Raw genomic sequence first — 22,004 nt, 5'->3', positions numbered from 1 at the left:
GATTTTCAACCAAATATAAAGAATGATAATTTTGTTTATGATTATGTTAGCTTGTCCAATTTAATTATTTTTGAGACCCTGAAAATGGGGGGTCGTAAGAAGTGCTATAAAAATAAATATATAAAGAGAAAGAGATTGTGCTAAATGTATATGATTTTTACTCTCTATTAAGATATCACTTAAGATATAACTTGAGAAGTGGATTACATATGATGCTGCCACTAAACTCAACGTCACCAAGATAAAACAGTTCCTTGCTGTTATGATTAAAATCCAAAAAGCACAAGCTATATTTACCTGTTGCTTTGGATTCCAGTGGCTTGTCCCTTGGCTGTTGGCTAGGAAAAAAAAAGACTAGAGATGTTTATTTGAAATTCCAAATCAAAGCTTCAATATAATTTATCCTTCTAACCTTACATAAGAACGCATTCTAAAAAGTAACGTTTTCAACTTGTTGGTTGACATATATAAGTAAAATGTGTGTTTACAAAGAAAAATCAATGCAAGTGAAAGTTATTGAGGAAACATGCTGTGAGGGACTCTCATTGTAGATGGTCTGTAGTGTTCGCTTGTATACGTCGCTTGCTTCACGGGTTTGCTTTGTGGAGCAATTTCCCATAGTTTTTTTTTTCAATATCATAATTTCACACACAGAACAAAAACAAGGTAATAGTTGGGAATATATAACAATGGGTTTTACATGATCAGCAGGCATGTAAGTTCATTTGTTGCTGGTGGGGTTTCCAACTATATCTTCCATCTGGTATACAGTCAATGATTTGTAAAATATATAAACACGTGCTGTATTCGACTGATTCCATTTACTAAAAAAGTCAAAAAGGATAAGTGCTTTTCCACAGACACCAGAAACTGCAGATGCTCAATGACTAAAGTTGTTCGTCTCTGATATACCTTTACTAACATTACTAAAATTAGGAATATATTCAGGGACACCGATGATGTAATTGCAAAGTAATGCACGTAATGTAATGAAACGTGTTTGTGTGCGCACATACATCATTTGCATTAATTTACAAAACAAATGTATAGATCGGTAAAATATAGATTTTTTTCCCAATACACTTGTCTTGTCTATCCCTTCCACAAGGATATAGGTAGATGAGTCCATGCGACTTATCTAAGCAGGTGAAGGGGGAACTAAAGAGCATTTCCCTGCTTAATGTCATTTCTCAGTGGTTCAAATGGGTTGCCATTCCTTCCCCACTACCTTGTAAACTGATCGGCCACAGGAACAATCTACCAGGTGCTGACATTACTGCAAATCATGTCTTGAATGCAAAAAAACTCAAGGACATAACTACAGAAACAGTTTTGTGCAGAACGAGTAACATACTCTTTTTCCAATTCTCAACTGGCTACTGCCATTTTTACACGGGAGGAGAAATATAAGTTAATACCATTTTTGTCCCTAGGATTTTGACTAAATCGGCTCCCCACAGTGATAAATAGTGAGATGTTTTTACATGGTTTATTGTTTATCTATGGTGGCTTTGATTCTATTTGTTCTATTAACCTTTGTTTTACTTAATAAACAGACTTGCTTTGGCATTAAAATACTTGGACTAAATCTTGAACTAAAAAAAACCCTCAAATAGAACACACAAGAACATCAGTTTTCAATTAAAATACATTTATATTGACACATTTCATTATTATGTCAGTTTTTGGAATACCTTTTGAAGACACGTTCTTTGATAACTATCAATACTAAAATGCTAACCAGTTTATTTTCCTAAAGTAAATCGAGTTTTCAACTCTTGGTTCCTCCTTTTGTGTAATAGAATTCTAATAATAATTTACTATGTACATTAGAAAACTACAAAAGTAGTCTGGCTTTGTTACTAACATGACAATGAGAAGTAAATTCTAATTGTATCTTAGTATATCCCAGGTGCATTTGAAGCCAGTTCAATCTACCTTAGGAACCAGTCAAAAAACCTCACTACTCCTGTCAGCAGAAATGATATATATAAAAAAAATCAATTTCTTCTTATTGCTTATAAACTAAAATGTGTAGATGTTGGCCACTTTAGGACATAGGAGTTCTCATAGTGACCATGCCTAATCAACCAGAGGTAAGCAATGTCCATTGAGTAAAATGCTTTGTTGAATCGGTCTCCCCAGAGAGCTAATATGATATTCTACATCTGTTTAATATACATCCTGGTACACAAGGAAATGAACCTCCAACCACTTACTTGAAATTGCAAAATATTACGTTTCCACTTTCCTAGATCAACATTTTAATTTTTTTTTTTTTAATTGTATGTCACCCAAAATACAAGAGATCGGAAAGGACAAACAGTCCTTTTATTGAAAAAAAACCTATTGGCGTTATAGTTCACTGCTGGTTTGCAAGGGTGAGGTCTCGTGTTGGTGAACACTCCTTGACATTGCTATGCAATTTCCTTTCCAGCGGTAATTTATGCACCTAACCAGTCTCAGCAGAACTCAGCCGCACATACCAGTGTTTTGACATTTATGAATCCCTGCAGACTTAGAGTTGAAGCCATACAGATGAACATGGTCTATACATAACACGACTGCACAAAAGGTCTATTTATTCATCCTTGGCAGACTGAATACAGATTCACTGTCCTGGCTATAAATTCTCGCATCATTTCAAATGAGGTAACCAAAGCCAAAAAAATAAAATAAAAAATGTTTGTCATAAAGCAGTAAAAACAGTATGTTAAATTATTCTCTGTTTATTCATACAGGAGACAGGTCCAACTTCTTTCTCTGCAGTGTCATACATGAATTAATTATCCTATTTGCGAAGACCATTTTATTAATGCTGTGTTATGGTATCAGTAGCGTGTGCATGTACAAACATCCCACAGACGGGTTAAGCATATGATTTTGGGGAACATAATATGGAACACCCACAATAAATTTTTATTACTAGGCATTAGATCAAAAGTATGTTTTCAAAACTGTTTGCATAATACAATATATTTAGTCATCTATATATTAGTCACTTGTATGTATTCTTGCTCTGTTATCTCACCATACTCTGTCCTCATCATACTACTTGTATTAAAAATAGAATATAACAGTCTTAATTACCCATGACTAATTAAAAAGTCTAAAAAAGGAATGGACTTCATTAGCATTGCCATAAAGAATTTTTCCCATGGGGATTGCCCTTAAGATCTGAGATAATCTCGGCTCCCTATAACTACATTTTTAAAGTTCAAACTTATAGGCAATATCTGATGTCACATACTAACTATGGAGCAGTTCTATCAAGATTGGGGTCTAACATTAATACCTGTTGTGTTTCATTTCATCATGATCCACCCACATTATGTTTCATGCCTAATGTGTGCATAAACTGGACATTTGTCCCAACAGCTGACTATTAAAACATAAGTCACAACTTTCCTGAAAAAGTTCAGGCTGTTGGCATGTATGGGGAGAAAACATTGTTTCCCATGGTGCCTGGTCAACATTTAGCTCCTTGCCACAGATTTCAGGGGATACACCATCTGTGCATAATCTCTATCACTTGTTTCTCGTTTGGATACTTTAGGGCTTTAGACGACTACCTCAAAAATATACTATAATACTTAATACTGTGCTACTACATTATTTGTATAATTAAAAGAAAGAAAAAAACCCACATGAAACGGCATATAAACCAAACTTGGCAGTTTCTCTGTTTCTCTGAATCCTAATCCAAGATAAGTGAAATCATTACAGAAATTATTTGACAGTAATTTCTTCTTCCACGTACGAGTTTATTCTGGGTATTTATGTGACGTGAATGCTACAGCAGATGAAAAAATTATGTTTTAAATCACAGCGAATGAGACTAATTGTATTGAAAAATATACATGAACTGCTTCACTAAAAATGCGCCTGGCTCTTGATACACTTTCACTTAACACAGAATGAATGTTGTATGGTGGTTACCAGGGCCAGGCAAATACCATGATACAGGAAGCCGTGGCTTTATTTCCTTCTCGCTCAGTGGAGTCCCTGTTAACAAATGATGTGCATTAAATGAACCCATAGTAGAAGGGTGTCAGCACACATGGTGTTATGGTGTTAACTTGAGTGCATGCTGCTTTATGGCGGTAGGGTGTGCATGTATTAGTGTATAACATTAGCATATGTGTTAGTATATGGTTTTAGAATATGTATGAGGGTATGGTGTTAGCATGTGTTAAACTTTTTTGCGGTGCACTTCATTCATTTAGACCTGTCTACATATTTCTAGACAAAGTTTTTATCTACTAGAAAGAATGTGTGCAATAAATTCATTTAACGTGCCCTATTACCCTGTCCCCCATTGAATCGTTTAGGTGAAATTGTTTCCTATAAACTGTCGCAGTCTAGATTCTAGAACAAGAAACACATTTTCATACACATAGTTGAATCCCAAACCATTTATTTTCAACCACCAGTAACACCAACCAATCCAACCTCACCCTAGTCAGTCCATCCAAATACCCCAAACAGACCTTGGGCCAATAAATGTCATAAGTACTGGGTACACATGGCCACACACAACATTTTTTGCAGTATGGGGCTTCATGTATCCTGCAGGTGGCTTAACACTTAAGGACGGGAACAACCATGTTTAGTGCCAATAGGCACGATGGCCATTCTGAGCCTTAATATCATTACAGCAGTGTTACAATGTATTGAAATTTAAAAGAAGTTAGATGTAGAATAAACATTCTTTTGATATTGCACCCAAGATTGAGTTGTCCTATCCACTGACCATTCAAAAGGGGACAGCTTGAGCACGGTTTGTAATACCAGAGGGCAATAACCTAAAATCAAACCATGCAATCCAATGCTCAGAAGGACAAACTTTCATTAATGTTGCCAAGCTCAAGGGTCTTTTTTTTTCCAAGACAAAGCTGTTGCCATTCTTGCTGAGGGTATACAAAGCTGCAGATCTCTTCCTTTTGCATTAACTATATTTCTGGTTCCTATTTAGCTGCCAAGTGAACCATGTGGTCTCTTTCCCAGTTATATAATGGCAATTAGCCGTACTGTCCCTTTTCAATCTGTTTGTGAATTATACGCCAGTGAGAAAAATTCCCAGAAAGAAGCATTCCGTCTGATAGATTACTAGCTAGGTAATTGAAAATGGCTGCGTAGAGGGAAAACAAATCTCTTGACCTAAACTGTAGCGTTTGGCTATTAAAGTGATAGATTTCCTGTATAGGAAGTGAAATAACATGGTTTGATGGTGAAACATACATTTATATAAAATACTGGATAATCATTCAGTATACCTTTTTTTTTATTATTTATTTTATTATTTATTTTACCTATTTAAAATAAATCTCCCCATATGCTCATTTACTATGGGTATTTCGCAGGGTTTTGAAGCCCCTATATAACCACAGTAATGTCTGTGTAATTATTAGGAATTGCACAGTTGATATTAAAATATCCAGTTTCTAGCTTAGGATAAGGATAAGGGTAAGGTGATTAATTGCATGAAAGGCGTGAAACGTGTTAGGCAGTTGCCTTTCTGTTCGTAGCCCCTTATTGTTAATAAATCTCTATGGAATAAAGCTCATTTTAAGACCAAACAGTCTTATGGCATCCTTGGATAATGTCTCTCTCTAATGGAGTGGCTGCTTCATGTAACAAGCCTTGATCTATTGATTGAATTTGCAAGGGTGAGTACCACTATACTGGCTTTTTCTTCAGTCACATCTTGTATTAAATCATACATTTTTAACTAGCAGTTGTCGCCGGGACATACCCCCAGAATGGGCCATCACATCTGCATTCACCCCAGAAGGATGGTCTGGTGGCAGGTACAGCACAACACTGACCCTGGGACAGCTCCCTTGTAAAAGCTCCACTGAGCAGTCATGTACCAGAGGTGCCTGATGACCCCATACAGTGATCTGCCCCCCATTTTAGTGCCACCTGAACGGTCATTCTAGGCCAGAATATGCCATTGTTTTAACAATAATTACAATATTATTGGTTTTCTTGTATGGGTAGGCTACATGAGGCCAAGTGGTATATATAAACTTACATGATTGTCCTTCAAACATTAGATACTGTGCATAAAATGCAGCCATCACAATGCTCCTGCTAGTTGCTGGCTCACCCTTTGCCCCACTGCATTGGAAAAGTGCTAAATGCTACTGAAGAACTATAGCACATGTATATTTAAGAAACATCCTACAGTTATATCATTGGATGAGAATTGATAAAACAGAAATCATTTCAGGTATATAGTTGTGATCTTTACACATATTTTAACAAAAACACAACGCAGCCATAAAAGACAGTTACCTTAACAAAGTATGCTCACAATGTGTTATGAGTGTATCACAGCCTAAAAGTTACAACAACGTTCATAAATACAGCAGAATGTGTTTATAACATAAATAGCGCACTATTCTTCTTCTAGTCTACTTCACCTTACATAAATTGCTTGTCTGGTGTCTGTAGACGAGTGTTTAATAATACTTCTACTACCCCTTAATTTTAGTGGAAGGGTTTCCCATCACCTTTACCCACCATAACTTTTGTTATTGGTATTTCTCGTGCTACCCCAAGCCTCAAGTATTCAGCCAGTATCACAACCTCATGCTGAAGAGTCCCATTAAAGACGAAACAGCTGTCCATGAGTGGTGATCTGGCTACTGCACCTCTTACCCGAGTTCTGTATAAAGGCTGTCCTGTACAGCGGGCAATTACTTTCAAGGGATCCATGTATAAAGTGGATATAGAGGCAAAAGGTGATAATTGTTGACCTTATTTATATGCGCCTACCCAGAATCCCTACCACAAAACACAAAACAAAAACTGCTCAAAAGACAAACTGATGTGCCGACGTCTTGATGTTATGTTCTCGTGAAGCAAGCATACATGAACAAGGGGATGGTTGTGCTGCAAATATATCCTTTCTGGTGGATGTCCGTAAAGTGAATGTTCGGGGTATGCCTATAGTCACACCCTTAAAACAAAATATCTGTCTGAGACATTGGAATCTCACAGAAATATAATATACATATAAATGATACTGTATAATATATACAATAATGCATATAAATCATCAAAATAATTAGTTTTTCTTCAAAGTGATTTTTTTGGGAAGAGGGATCTATTTTCCATTTAGAAGAAAAAAAAACACTTGCGAATGGCAGCATAGCACAGATGTAAGTAGTACATGGCGTGGTATTTTAAATACACTTTCAATATTATGGTAATAATTTTGACTATTGGATGTGGCTAACCTTTAATGACATTTAGCTCTGTAGCGCAGAAGACGGAGACCAGCAAACTAAAGTAATCTGATTTCTATGAAATGCAAACGACACAGTTGTCTGGAAGCATACATGACTACTTCAGGGCACTGATAAAACAGCGTCTTAAGTTGTAAGCAAGTGATTGGGAAATACTCTTACTATTAATGCTTAGGAAGAATGCTTATATTTAGTCTAAGAATTATGTCTTGTTTGTAAAAGCTTGCTAGCAAGAAATTATTCAAATTCATATTTTGTTTTTGAAATGGGAATTAGCTCATATAGGTGTGATGGTCAGGTATCCACATAATTACATCTGAATACGTTTTGTTGTGGATTGTTATTGTAGGACAGACCTGCAGTGAGAAGAGAGACTACCATATAACCCTGGCTCTGCAACAGGCCATTTCCTCAAGAGGTTGCCCCTGTGGAGTAAATCATAATCTAAAACTAGCCCGGAGGGTAGGGGCAGGCAAAGTATGAATGTCAAAATGAAACCAAGGACATAACATAAATAGGGCATATTGTGACAGAACACATATATTGCAAAATACCGTATTTGCTCGATTATAAGACGAGGTTTTTTCCAGAGCAAATGCTCTGAAAAATACCCCTCATCTTATAATCAGGGTCGTCTTATAATCGGACCTCAAATAGGTCTGATTATGAGACTAAGATCCAGATCCCCTGCAGCGATGCAGAGGACCTGGATCCTCCTGTGTTAACCCCCCCCCCCAACTTACCGGTGCTTCTGAGTCCCCGGTGCTTAGTCCGGGCTGCGTGTAGAGCTCTACGCGATACAATCGCGTAGAGCTCTACACGCTTCCCAGACTAAGCACTGGGGACCCAGATGCAGGGGACCTGGATCCTCCTGTGTTAACCCCCAACCCAACTTACCGGTGCATCTGAGTCCCCGGTGCTTAGTCCGGGCTGTGTGTAGAGCTCTACGCGATATAATCGCGTAGAGCTCTACACGATACAATCGCGTAGAGCTCTACACGCTGCCCGGACTAAGCACTGGGGTCTCAGAAGCACCGGTAAGTTGGGGGGGGCATAACACAGGAGGATGCAGGGGACGCGATTCGCGTTTAGCTCTACATGCTGCCCGGACTAAGCACCTGGGGCTCAGATGCAGGGCACCTGGACCCTCCTGTGTTATGCGCCCCCCCCAACTTAGAAGCACCGGTAAGTTTGGAGGAGGGAGGGGGAGTGTTAAATGGGGGGTGTAAGGCATTTCTGGAGGCAGAGTGCTCTGTGAAATGCCTTTTAACCCCTTTAATGCCACTCTGCCTCCTGAAATGCCTTAAACCTCCCTATATGCCACTCTTCCCCATAATATGCCTTTTAACCCTCTAAGTGCCAGAGTGGCATATAAAGGCATATCATGGGGCACAGTGGCATATAGGGTTAAAAGGCATATTATGGGGCACTGTGGCATTTAGAGGGTTAAAAGGCATATCATGGGGCACAGTGGCATATAGGGGGTATAAGGCACTTCTGGGGGGGCAGGTTGGAAAATAGAAGGAAATAAAATTAAAATATTTTTCTCAAGCATAGCTTTTATTAAAAAAAAGTGTTTAAATGAATTAACATTTACTGGTAAAACTTTTTTCCTATAGGGTCGTCTTATATTCAGGCTTTTTCTTTTTTTCCTAAATTAATATTAAGATTTGGGGGGTCGTCTTATAATCACGGTCGTCTTATAATCGAGCAAATACGGTAAAAGTGAAACATTTTTGTGCAAATGAAAGAAAACCCTGCCAGCCTTAAGAAAAGTAAAAGTACTAAGTTTTAAATGTAAATGTGCTCAGTATAGCAGTTCTACAGTGTATGGAAGCTTAAATGGCTCTAACATTCACTTTCCATTCACAGCACTCCCTTTTTCTCATTTACATATTTTATTGGTGTCTCTAATTAAATTAATATGCCTTTATTCAGCTTGGTTGAATTTGGTTATTCGTCATATGAACGGTTATGTTAGAAAATTGGAAATTAATGTTTTTGCCATTTCAATTGGAAAATGACTCAAAATGCTAAAATTCTGATGTCGTTAAGCAAATCATTTTAAGAAATTCATATACAATTGGAATCCATTGGCAACATTTTTGAAAATTATTTTTATTCTGATTTGAATGGGTGCACTTTCCCAAGCAGCCAATCAGAGGCAAGAAATGTCCGACTGTGGAAGAAGAGTGCAGCTTTTGCAGCATGGCTACAACTTCTGTGTCAGGTAAGTGTTTTATTTCCTACACTCACAGGGTACTTTAATATACATCCTTCTAGTAGAAGTATCAAGTACATTAGACAGTCCCTTTAAGAAAAAGACTGCAGCAGGAGCTGGTTACATGGAGGCCTTACCTGATCAATATCCTCTTCATCACTGCTCAGCTTCAAGTCATCAGCTAATGTCCTAAAAGTAAGAGAAAAACACACTTTACATATTGTGATGCACTGGCTGTTCTAATAAAAGTCATTTGGTTTAGAGTTAATTTAAATATTTGGCCTTTTTCTAAGACACTTAGCAAGAGGCACATGCATTAATAGTTGCTACACAATACGCTTTTTTAAAATTAAAAACAATATTAAAGTACACGCAGTGTTATACACATGCTGGAGTGAATAATTCTATTCCATTGAGGCCCAAAACAGTAAAAGTATGGATTATCAAAATGCACACATATTATGCACATTCACTGCCCTATTCTATGGTTTTACATATCAGGACATAATATTACGTAATCATCATGGCTTGTGGATCCTAGACAAAGGTTATTATGGTCTGCAATACACATGTTTATATTGCACTTATGCTTGCATACCTTATTGAATCTCTTTTAGTAGAAGCTGTTTTATATTGATTAAAATGAAGCTTTTTTCAGTGGTCGAAATCTGGAATGCACGGCTGCTATTAAGGGATTAGTCAAGGGGACGAATCATAAACCATGTATTTTCGACCACCATTAACACCGATTAAGGTTTAGATGAGTCATTAAATCAAGCCCAGTATATTTATATCTATTTTATATTAAAAGGAAAATAAGAAATACGTGGATTGGGGAACACGCCATGCTATAAGCATTTGCCCATTTATTTGCCTGCTGTAACAAAATCATCTCTCTTCTCGCTCCCACACATTTTCCCAGATGGTTGCAAGTTAATTAGAAGATGATACATTTGTTGGCGTCAGATAGGCTTAAACAAGCAGTGATTTTGGCAATGTTCCCAGAAAAAGTTGTTACGGTACAAAGTCGGTACAGGTGTTAAACTTTCACAAGTCCAATAAATTTAACAGGTGCTGCGTATTAGGTATTAGCAAATAGTAACCTCCCCAAGAAACAATCAGAGCAAGGATGCACATATGCCGTAACAGGAATGAGGCGGTCTATAAGATGGATAGCCTCTCTGGTTCTCCGAGTAAAGAAGCTCCTCTAGGGGAAGGGTCTCCCAAAAAAAATATCACCAGTCACAACACCACACATCAGTCAGGATGCAAGCGAACACTTTATTGGGTCTGTGTGTGGTTTATATAAGCGTTTTAGCAGGGGAAAGGGAGTTGACTTAGACAGGAAACAGGAAAAGATTAATGAAATTAACACATAACACGCGAGCAAGGGAGTATTATAACAGAGATAAATGGATTAAGGAAGTAACACTTAAACATGGATGAGATGGCAAGTCAATCTGAATACACTTAGAAATGGAAAAAAGGGTTGAAATACAAATGTTACAGTACCTATATTATTCTCAAAACAGGAGTCCAACATTATAACTATAACCAACTAAACAAATACACTATAATTTATACATAAACACATAAATATCCTGAACAAAACAGAGAAATTAGAATAGCAGGGTTATATTTATATATAATTACATAGTAACAGGACCATGTCATATTACACATGCAGCAAAAGAAAACAACTATTGTTAACCATTTCAATCACAGATGTATCTATGCAGAAAAAATACTAACTCCGATCACTCAACCAAAATACCAACTTATAGTAAAGAGTTGCAAAGATGAGTAAAAGAAAAATAAAAGTAAAACTATCAGGGGTTCTGTGGACTTACAGCTACTTCTGCTGGGAGGCTTTTCCACGTATCCACACCCCTCTTCATAAAGTCTTTATAAAGTATGTTGCTATTACATTAAGTAAAACTTTCCCACATTAAATAAAATTGAACAATATCATGGTTATGTTGACCTCAAGCTACTAAAATGACATGTTGGTCTGACTCCTCTATTTTAGGGCAGATGAGTGAGGAATTATTAGTTTGCTATTCAAGCCACTGAGAGAGGAGGAAACTTGTACCCTAATACCTTAATAATGACGTCTGAACCAAAATGGCAAGAAACAAAATTTTAAAAAGGTACCCTCACAACCTAAACTCTTGGGTAACTTTTTTGCAAGAAATGATAAAATAAAATGTTACCAACATCTCTTAACGCATGAATATATTCTTCAGTAGCTATATATCATTTACCCAGAAAGCCTTGTACTTCACTAAATATAAAGCTTCTAGCTGGTCTTAAACAAAAACAATTGGAATAGGAATGGTTTATGTTCCCATCAACTAGATAGAGCCAGATATTGCAAACGGGACTTTCTCTATCACAAAGTATTTACAGTGTGCCCTTAACAGCTGTAGCCCTGAGAGTCATGGAAGTGTATTGTACTAAAAATTCCAATGCAAAGAGCAATGATTAACTTTACTAATGGGTTTAATGAGTCTGTTTTATTATGAATTAATGTTTGCCATTCAAAGTTGGAGCATTCAGTCATTCTAAAATACCATTCCCCATGTAGGCAAAACAATACTGTTAAATCTAGAGATAAAATGATATTTTGTTGGTTTATTCACACTTATTTCTCATTTTGCCCAACCTGCAAACTGTATAGCAATTCTAGTTGAACACTGTAATATTTTCTAGAACATCTTGTTCTATTGTGTGGTAAGTAACTACTCCATATGGGTGGTCCATTATACCTAAAGTGTTCTTACAAAATGTACACTATATTGTACTATTCTACCATTCTGTTAAGCAAGGGTTAAACCTTTTGTGTTTTTGTGTTTATACCTAAAACTCTGAAAGGTGGCACAAATTTACACACTATGTTACTCTCTTTCCAAAGAGGTTTCTAGTATTTTGTCACATTTGAACAGAGGAACTAATCACTGTCTCGTTGTGAATCACTCTGCAGGACTGGACGATATACAGGTTGTAGCAATCGTGTAATAAAAAACATAGAATTTAAACCATTCAGCCTATCTAGTCTGCCCATTTTTCCTGATGTAATAAGTCATTGATCTTTTTTTTTTTTTTTTTTTTTACATTCAGGATAGATTATGCCTATCCCATGCATGTTTAAATTCCCTTACTGTAATGAGTAAGGTATATCAGATGGTCTACCTCATCTGGTTTTCATACTTTGTTTCATAACACACCTAGGAATGTTTTCCAGGTCAACAGATCCAGGGAGCAGCAGTCCCTTTGTTCATTACTGGGGTAGCCTCTGTAGCACTCTTCCCCTAAACCACATATCCTTCAGAGGTGGAGCGCTGGGATATGACATCATGTCCTGGGGCTCTGAACAGACCACATGCACTGCAAGGAAGAGGAGTACCTACTCAAGGTAGGCCATGGGGCCTGCAGGAGCCACTGCCCTGGGCCAAGCCCCATATATATACAGTATACAACACTGCTCCCCGTAAAATGTTATAGAATTCCAGCCATGAAGCACATATAGCCTAAAGACCCTTATTATATACTACAGTAAAACTGTTTCAAGCTATGCTTTCCATTCTGTTCTCTATAGAAGAGCTAACACAGATATTTTTTAAGTTTTCCTATAATGCCAAAAATGTAGGAAGCATCAAGTTATCACTTGCTATTACACAATGCACCACAGGAGTATATAAAACTTACAATAGAGTAACACAGTACTTTGGTTTTATTTCTTTGATAAAGCAAAACAGTTACTTATATGTATTGGCACTTTAGATCAAAAGTAATTTTTGACAATAAAATCTATTGAATGAGATGAATGTATAATATAACGAGTAAGTACACTCTTTAATGCTCAGAATCACATACAGAAAAAAACCCAATTACTTAAATTGAAGACATTTTAACTTGCTCTTTGTAAGGTCTGATTATATGGGGAGATATAGTAATCTCACATAGCATATATAAATGGTTGTGTATATCTGGAATCATATATTTGTGTCTCTGGGGCATAATCAAGCTGCTTTTAAGTAACACTTAAAATATTCTTTCGATTATAAAGTTTAACAATCAGGGCTCTCAATACTTGACTCATGTTGTGTTTCTGAACTAAAAACTATGACAGCAAAGATAAGACCCAGATAAATGTAAACATAGCAAAACATTGTATATGTTTTGATGAAGACCATTTAGTAGGAATATGCTCATTTTGTATACCTGTTTGCATTATACATTACACTATAGATTGTTCAAAACTAAACTATTTGCAGGTATACCTAGATGTGCTTTGAACTGTGTTATATAAAACTCTAAACGTATGTGTTATGTCTTCCCCAATGTGACAGTTGTAGAAACCAGAAAGAACAACGGGTTATATAAAATATGCAATAAAGTGACTTCAAGCGTTCCTGCATTTACGTGTTAATATTGTGACAGTACAAAGAAATGCTGTCTGGCAGCTAGAGGAGGACTCTGTGAAACTGAATTTTTCCATCTTCTGACCTCAGGAATTTGTACATATTCAGTATTTGTTTTAATTGGCTGTAACCCAGCATTATATATCTGTTTTTTCCCCTTACCCCAATATAGCTATGTTTTAGTTCACAATGTCAATAGGGAGGCCTACAGACCTTTCTACATATAAACACACATACACCGGCATGCAATTTGATAGAACTATGTTATTTGTGTAATTCTGTATGTGCTACTGGATGGGCAATATTTTTTCCTGAAATTAATCTTAGTGGCATATTAAGAATTTTGTGGTATCCTGCATGGAAAGTATGTCCAGGAAGCTTAGGGTCTCTCTGTGAAGTCAAACATACTAAAACAAGCCATAGGGATTGCAAAGTGAACTGAAGAAGCTGCTTCTTAATAAAACCGGACGTGGTGCATGTGATGGTGGAGAATCCAAACCACAGCAGAATATCTATACAATGAAACCACGCCAGCATGATCTTCATAGTAGCGTGAATTTATTAACGTAAAGTAAGTAACGTGTTTTCAGAGAGACAGACTGAAAGGCTGGCACTTGACGCTTCAGCGCTAAATCAACTTATGATTAGAAATTAAGCACTGAAGCGTTAAACACGTCAAGTGTGAGCCTCCCAGTCTGTCTGTAAGGTTAATAAATTCACAATGCTTTCGAGATCAGGCTGCCGTGGTTTCATTGTTTAGATGTTCTGCTGTGGTCTGGAGTCTCCAACACCACATGGATTGATCTCTAGGAAATTGCTTATTTAATAATTTAATTACCAAACAGCAGAGGAAGAACACGGTTACAACAAAAATGCATGGCAGGTGCGCACGTCCCACACAAAACTGGACAATGGCTGCCGTATACTGATGGTGATCTAAATCTAATTCACAAAAAATATTTCCTACACTTAGCAAAACAGGGGCAATCAGGCATGATATATCTGATATATAGGAAAGTGTGCTTATGCTACACCACAGAAAATAAATAATACATTTATACAGAAACCACTTATCTTGAGAATTCCAAATGGAACAAGGTGGGGCAGATAGTTTGAAATATGTAAAATAAGCATTTAGAAATAATAAAAAAAAAAAACAAAGCAATAAAAGAGTGTAGTATGTTAATATGTAAAATAAAAAAGTATGGAGTTCTGTACAAATCTAAGCCCACATTTTCATACTGCGGTAAAAATACTGCTCTGTTCCACAGCACAAGATGAGAGTATCTGTGTAGGTAATAGATCCTACCTAGGTCACATCTGCTCCCAACAGTATCTCAGACAGAATCAGAAGACAGGAGCAAACTATCACAAGACTATGACAGAGAACCAGGAAATACGGTTTTACTCAAACAATCATTTACAATCAACTATAGAAGGCAGAAAGATACACTTTGATTAAGCTCGTACATAAAGGGTGAAGTGCATTGTGTGGAGAAGCTGCTTTATTTATAGATTCCTTTTATTTTTACAATGTCTTCAGCATTTGGGACCTTGAGAACAGAACTTTTTATGGCGCAATCCGTTGCTTGTCAGTTTTCCTGTATACTGGACTCAGTGATCACTGCTGGTTTTATTAATGTAAGCTAATTTATGTTATTATACTTATATTGCTGAGTCTTCTGATTCTGCCTGAGATACTATTGGAAGCAGATGTGACCTAGGAAGAATATACTAAACCTGCGGATATTCTTATCTTGTGCTGTAGAAAACACCAGTATGCTGCTCTTCAAAAGTATGAGTTTACATTTTACAGAACTCCAGGGTTTTTATATATTTATATTTCTACACTATCTTTTGTTTCTTTTATGTTTAGTTTCAAGCTATCTGTTCCACCTTGTTCTATTTGGAATTCTCAAGATAAATGGTTTCAGTCAGGGCCGGCCCAAGACAAAATGCCGCCTGGAGGCGAATTTTAAAATGCTGCCCCCCCCTTATATACCCTTCCTCTCCCTCCGTCCCTGCCGCCCCCCCCTATTATCTACCCTTACCCCCCTTACTTACCTTTCAGCAGTCCTGCGGCGAGTCTCCCTGTTCGGTCTCGGTGCCGGCTTGTAATGCTGAGCACCGGAAATGAGGTAATCTTCCGGCACTCAGCATTACAAGCCGGCACCGAGACCGAACAGGGTGACTCGCCGCAGAGGAGAGAGGGGCGCCGAGCGGATACTGACAGCTTGGTAAGCGAAAACCACTCGCGCCCCTTTCTCTCTCTTTCGCTTAAAAAAAAAAGGGCTTGGGGCGGCAAAGTGCCGCCCCTTCAAAAGTGCCGCCTGGAGCGGTTGCCCCACTCGGCTCCATTGTCGGGCCGGCCCTAGTTTCAGTATATATCTATTTTTTATTTTCTTTTGTGTGTGTGTTTACATATATATATATATATATATATATATATATACTCCTTTGTTAGTTGGAGACACTACAGGATTGTTGCAGCTTTTTTTAACCCAGGGCAGTATACATCCCTTTTCTAATATGATATTATATCCGGAGATGTTGTAAGAATATCACTCCTTATCAGTAGACTTCAAGACTTCGAAGATGTTAAAAATGATATGATGGGGACTTTTAACATATCTTTTAACATACGCATGGGAACCTCCACAGCTTGGTTGCATTATTGTTATGTATTATAATTATCATTGAATCCTCAGTATGCTTTATTCCCCAGGAAAAGAAAACCAAAATGATTTTTCTTTCCATAATTACCAATAGTTGCTTTTTAGAACATTTGCAACAGAGATCTTGGGTAAACTGAATCAGCTCTGACTGAATCATTCTTTGGCTCTGAGTGGTTTGGTTAATCCAAAACCGTGTTAGAGTAAACTGATGCGTACTTAAGAGATCTCTTCTCATCTAGATAATATGTGAAGAAAATGTCACATTCTGGCTTCCATCGTGTATGCATCTACTGATGTACTAACCAATAATAATATGTAATTATACGAATTATACTATTCATACGAATCTCCAAAAACGAGACCTCGACCCCCCACGAAATGGGTGAAAAAGAAGCAAAAAGTTATGAATTTTTGTAACAAGTTTGCAGGCTCTTTCACTCCCACTCTCTGAATGTCTCTGTGGACAAAAATGGTGGTGCCATACGACAACCGAGTGTAAACTCCTGCCAAAATTAGGGAGATTCCCATTATGAGGGGGCATGAATATGGCATTAAAATTATCTACTATTAACTTTACACGTTATTACAAGTAGTTACCACATGATTTATGTCAATAAAGTTTGTGTTTAAATGCATGTGCACTAATAACAATGCAAGGATTCATAGCATTTACGCTAGGAAGATTGCACATATTAATTTATGACAACATAAAAATGTAAGGGGAGGGCTCATTAGCAAACGAAGAATGCAATAAATACATACTGTACAGAAAAATCTTAATATATCAAATAGATGATTAATATTACCGTATTTGCTCGATTATAAGACCTTCCCCGGAGTTCCCCGTGATCTCTGACAGCCGGGGAAGGTCTGTGCAATGGACGCAGACAACCCCCGCTTCTAACCGCACCTCCTCCCGGCTGCAGCGGAAGTTGTGTACGCGAATCGCGTAGAGCTCTACATGCTGCCCGGACTACGCACCGGGGACTCAGAAGCTCCGGTAAATTTGGAGGAGGGAGGGGGAGGGAATATTAAACGGGGGGCATAAGGCATTTCTGGAGGCAGAGTGCTCTGTGAAATGCCTTTTAACCCCCTTAATGCCACTATGCCCCCAGAAATACCTTTTAACCCTCTATACGCCACTCTGCCTCCTCAAATGCCTTATACCTCCCTATATGCCACTCTGCCCATAATATGCCTTTTAACCCCCTAAATGCCAGAGTGGGATATAGGGGTATAAGGCAATTCTGGAGGCGTATAGAGTGGAGTGACACATAGGGGGTCAAAAGGCATTTCATGGGGCACAGTGGCATATAGAGGGTTAAAAGGCATATCATGGGGCACAGTGGCATTTACAGGGTTAAAAGGCATATCATGGGGCACAGTGGCATATAGGGGGTATAAAGCATTTCTGGGGCAGAGTGGCAAGCCAGGGGGCAGATGTGCATAACTGGCAGGTTGAAAAAAAAAGGGAAAAAACCAAAATATTTTTCTCAATCATAGATTTTATTAAAAAAATTATTCACATAGTTTACATGAATTAACATTTACTGGTAAAACTTTTTTCCTATAGGGTCGTCTTATATTCAGGCTTTTACTTTTTTTCATAAATTAATATCCAGATTTTGGGTGGTCGTCTTATAATCGAGCAAATACTGTAATAAATGCATTTGTGTCATATAGGTCTTGCCTATGCATTCTAATGGGGACCCCACAGATTATACCAACTCTTAAAACACCTGTTTTATCTACTTATATGGCACAGCTGCCACATTTTAATGTGTAAACCAGCATCACATCCATTTATAACACAGAATGAATCAACTGTGAAATGTAGGATATGAGAAAAGGACCGTTCCAAATTAAGGCCATCAACCTGGTTATTAAGTATGTAAACGCTTACAGTTTTATTAAGTATGAGGTGGATTTAATTATTCAATAAAACTATGCTGGATATACTAAACACTAAAGACTTGAGAACCTCTGTGTTATTATTCCACTTCCCCTTTCTTTCCATCCAGGGCCTCCAGATGGCAATAAAGCTCTTCATCTGCTCGGGTTTTCAACCAATTGCCAGTTTTATACAGCAATTATACGACACTTTTTAACATTGTGGCGGTGAACTCCGATGTACTAGGAAATTATATTGCTGACTGACTGCCAGGTTTTTAGATAACTCTCTCAGAATGTGCCAAGGCGTAATTATCTCTTTGACTAAATCATCAGAAAAGCAGGATGATCATCACATTATGCTTGCCACGAGGCCATTGTCTAACCAGTTTATTGCAGATACAAGAGCATTTGGTGCTGTACTTCACTTATTATTACTTGTTCAAAGGCAGCGTCTTCTTTTGGCAGGACACATACTGAATGCACATTGGGTGTTTCATTGCCACGGACATTGTAACACGAGAATATACCTTTTTATTGTATGGAAGCAATTCAATTTTTAACTTGACCTTAATGTATACAGTGAAGCTCTAATTAATGTCATATGATGCTTTGTCACAATGCATTATTGATCTACTAGGAGTTGGTTGACCCTATGTGTACTAAGCCACATATATTCACATAGGGTCAACCAACTCCTACTAGATCATTATTGCTTTGGAGATTTCAAGATGTTTGTGATACCCTCTAGTGTGCCAACATTCACAGGGAAAGATGTAGTGTCACATAAGCATTCAAAACCTCAGGGTTTCTTTGGTTATAACTGCATCTGAAAAAGATACATCCGAGGTCTTGAAAGCTTATATGACTCTACACCCTACCCCACTGACGTTGGTTGAATAAAAGGTATCAGAAATGTATTTGGACTGTCTATGGTCAAGATCACATAACTGTATAACTTAACTTCTCAAAATATTTGAGTATTTTAGGGATCAGATCATTGATTTACTGTATGTTCACACATGAAAGCTGTGCTGCAAATACCACTGCATTGCTTCTAATCAGAAGTGGGAAGTGTGGACTTCTAAGTAGAAATTATTGGCAGGTCTCGTTACTTAAACATTTTGAGGATAATGCAGTAAGATGTTACCATATCACTTGCAATGCCATTTCTCACTGCATTCACAAAATGACCTGCATTTATCTATATACCCAAAGTGTCCCACAGTCTCAATAGTGGGACAGTTAGGAACATGGGTCAGCTAGAGATATTAAGAGGATCTGCCTCTAGCCTTCTCTTCTAGCCACACCTCAAGGTGTCCCTCTTTCAGCTTGTGCTGTGGGTATGGTCATCTCAAAAAAGGAAATACACAAGCTTTTTGGTCATGCACTTACTTAACTAAAACAATTGACCAGAGAGACTTTGTCCCAAGACCAAAGGGACTTGGCAATTTTGCACTTTTCTAGGGGGGAGCAGCAGGAGATCTTGCCTTCTTCCTGTCTCAGAGATGGAGCAGCTACGTGTGACATAGCCCATGTAAGTGTCATTCTTGGCAGTCCTTACCACTACTGTAGTTATTGCCAGAGCCAACTGTATAAAAGTCCTTGAAGAACAAATGACCTAGGGAAGGGCTGGCTGGGGTGCAAGGGGACACCCACCTCCTGGGCTGCTTTGATTTAAACATTTTGGGGCAGTAGCTGAAGCTTTTTTTTTGTTCTACTTGCAATTTTATTTGTATCCACTGAAGTGCTTAAAACAGCAAAGACTTAAGGCAGCATTTTCATGTACCACTTATTGGCATTTCCTTTCTGTAAATACGTTTTGGAAGGTACACAACTTAGTACACAACTTATTAGTGAACTACCTTTTACACCGGGCTACTTTTTACTGGGCCATTTGGCTGGACTTGCCCCTAGGATGAATGTTGCCAGCCCTCCATTGCAAATGACCAGTGAAGAACATTTTCCGGGTGCAACCAGGCTCTGAAATAGATGATCATTAAATGAGTGTGGTTTTAGCAAACACAGGCTGAATGTGCACCTTGATCATATTCCTCAGACATCATTGGATGTTGTCCAGCTATTTCAAAGAGTGATCTTTCAGGAGGTCTATACCCACAGGATCAATTAATAATATAGTTATAATAAGTTAAAAAATGCCCACAGCAGCAATTGATTTGTGCTAAATTAACCAAGACAGATGTTCATATATACCAAGAATAAGGTAAGCAATGAACTACCTTCGTTGTTATAACAATTTTTGCATTAAAGTTATTCTATAGATATCAAGAATCTTGAGTTGCCATATTTGTCTTTGAAAACCTCCCCTGGTACGGGGAATAAGATTCAACCAGCAACCCTTGGGTGCCATAATTAGGGCTGCTGGGTCCCTATTTACCTCTACATGTATCCCCCACTTTTCGAAATTTCGCTTTACGCCACGTCCTTTTTACGAAAGACCTACATGAGCACATCATAATATAATAATGAAATAATGTAACAAAGAAAAAAACATTGACTTACGATATTTCGGCTGGACAACTTGTTGGGCTTCTGACTTTCAAATCACCATGTTCTTTAAACAGAAAACATGAAAACAAGGTTAGCATTTAAGAAATTCATATATTTTCGTCTGGTATTGCTTCTTTTGCATATTGTGGTATGTTCAGATTTGGTAGGATATTTTTGCCCATAATCAGTGTATAGACACTGAAATGTACAGACAATCCCCACTAAATGTGGACAATAAACTGGGCTGCACACTTCATAGGTACCAACAGTCCAGGATTTGTCAGGACAGTACTGGCTACTTATACAACTCAACATAACATATGTCAGTGCTTAATAAATAAAAATATGCAAAGATTAAAAACTGCATACATGATGGCAATCTATAATTAAACATTATAATTGTAACAATCTAGTTTTTCAGTAATTTTGAGTAAATACTTTTAACATTGAGAAAATTAGATAATACCTTCAAACACCAAAAACTAAATGCTTATTACTACATAATGCAATACATTTTTTTTATGCCAGTCTCTATACATATACAACTCTAGTCACTGTGGGAATTGTTGGTCACACTTGGCAGGGCTTCAAGCAAAATGCACTACGACTGGACCTTTGCTGTAGCATAACTGAGGATTTACACCAAGGCTCTGCCAGATATTGTAGTGTGTGGTGAGAAGGGGGCTGCTGGATCATGTTTCATGAGGTATCACAGGGGTGAGCCAATAGTTACTGGCTGGGGCAGTATTTCTTTGGCATCTCTGATACGTCAGCAGGGCTATAATACCGAGCCTGCCTTCATAACATAACCGCACCCTTTCATTCTCTTCTATATAAAAAAAAATTGAGTGACATACAGCTGATAAATTCTGGCCAAGACAGCAAGTAAAGCCAAGAAGTCCACACAAACTTGCTTTAACACCCACAAACTATAACACCATCGACTAACAAACACTTATAAAACATACCCACTAGCACCCTCTGTGAACACACACTCTAACACCACACATTAACAAACACTGCACAC

At 37.7% G+C, this 22,004-nt stretch overlaps 1 protein-coding gene across 2 annotated transcripts in view; it reads right to left on the bottom strand.

Annotated features, from left to right (window-relative positions):
* AFF3 (ALF transcription elongation factor 3) overlaps positions 1 to 22,004 on the bottom strand; it is a 148,984-nt gene that overhangs the window by 24,375 nt on the left and 102,605 nt on the right. For both annotated transcript variants that reach the window (XM_053455150.1, XM_053455151.1), the window contains exons 5-7: positions 20,990 to 21,041; positions 9,615 to 9,666; positions 298 to 338 (exon numbers count right to left, since the gene is read on the bottom strand). In XM_053455150.1, the coding sequence (XP_053311125.1) occupies positions 298 to 338; positions 9,615 to 9,666; positions 20,990 to 21,041 (145 nt within the window). The remainder of the gene's footprint in view (positions 1 to 297; positions 339 to 9,614; positions 9,667 to 20,989; positions 21,042 to 22,004) is intronic.

Source organism: Spea bombifrons, chromosome 2 (assembly GCF_027358695.1).
Source record: "Spea bombifrons isolate aSpeBom1 chromosome 2, aSpeBom1.2.pri, whole genome shotgun sequence".
Classification (NCBI taxonomy): domain Eukaryota; kingdom Metazoa; phylum Chordata; class Amphibia; order Anura; family Pelobatidae; genus Spea; species Spea bombifrons.
Note: the sequence above shows the minus strand (reverse complement) of the source record. Positions and strands in the feature narration are given on the sequence as shown.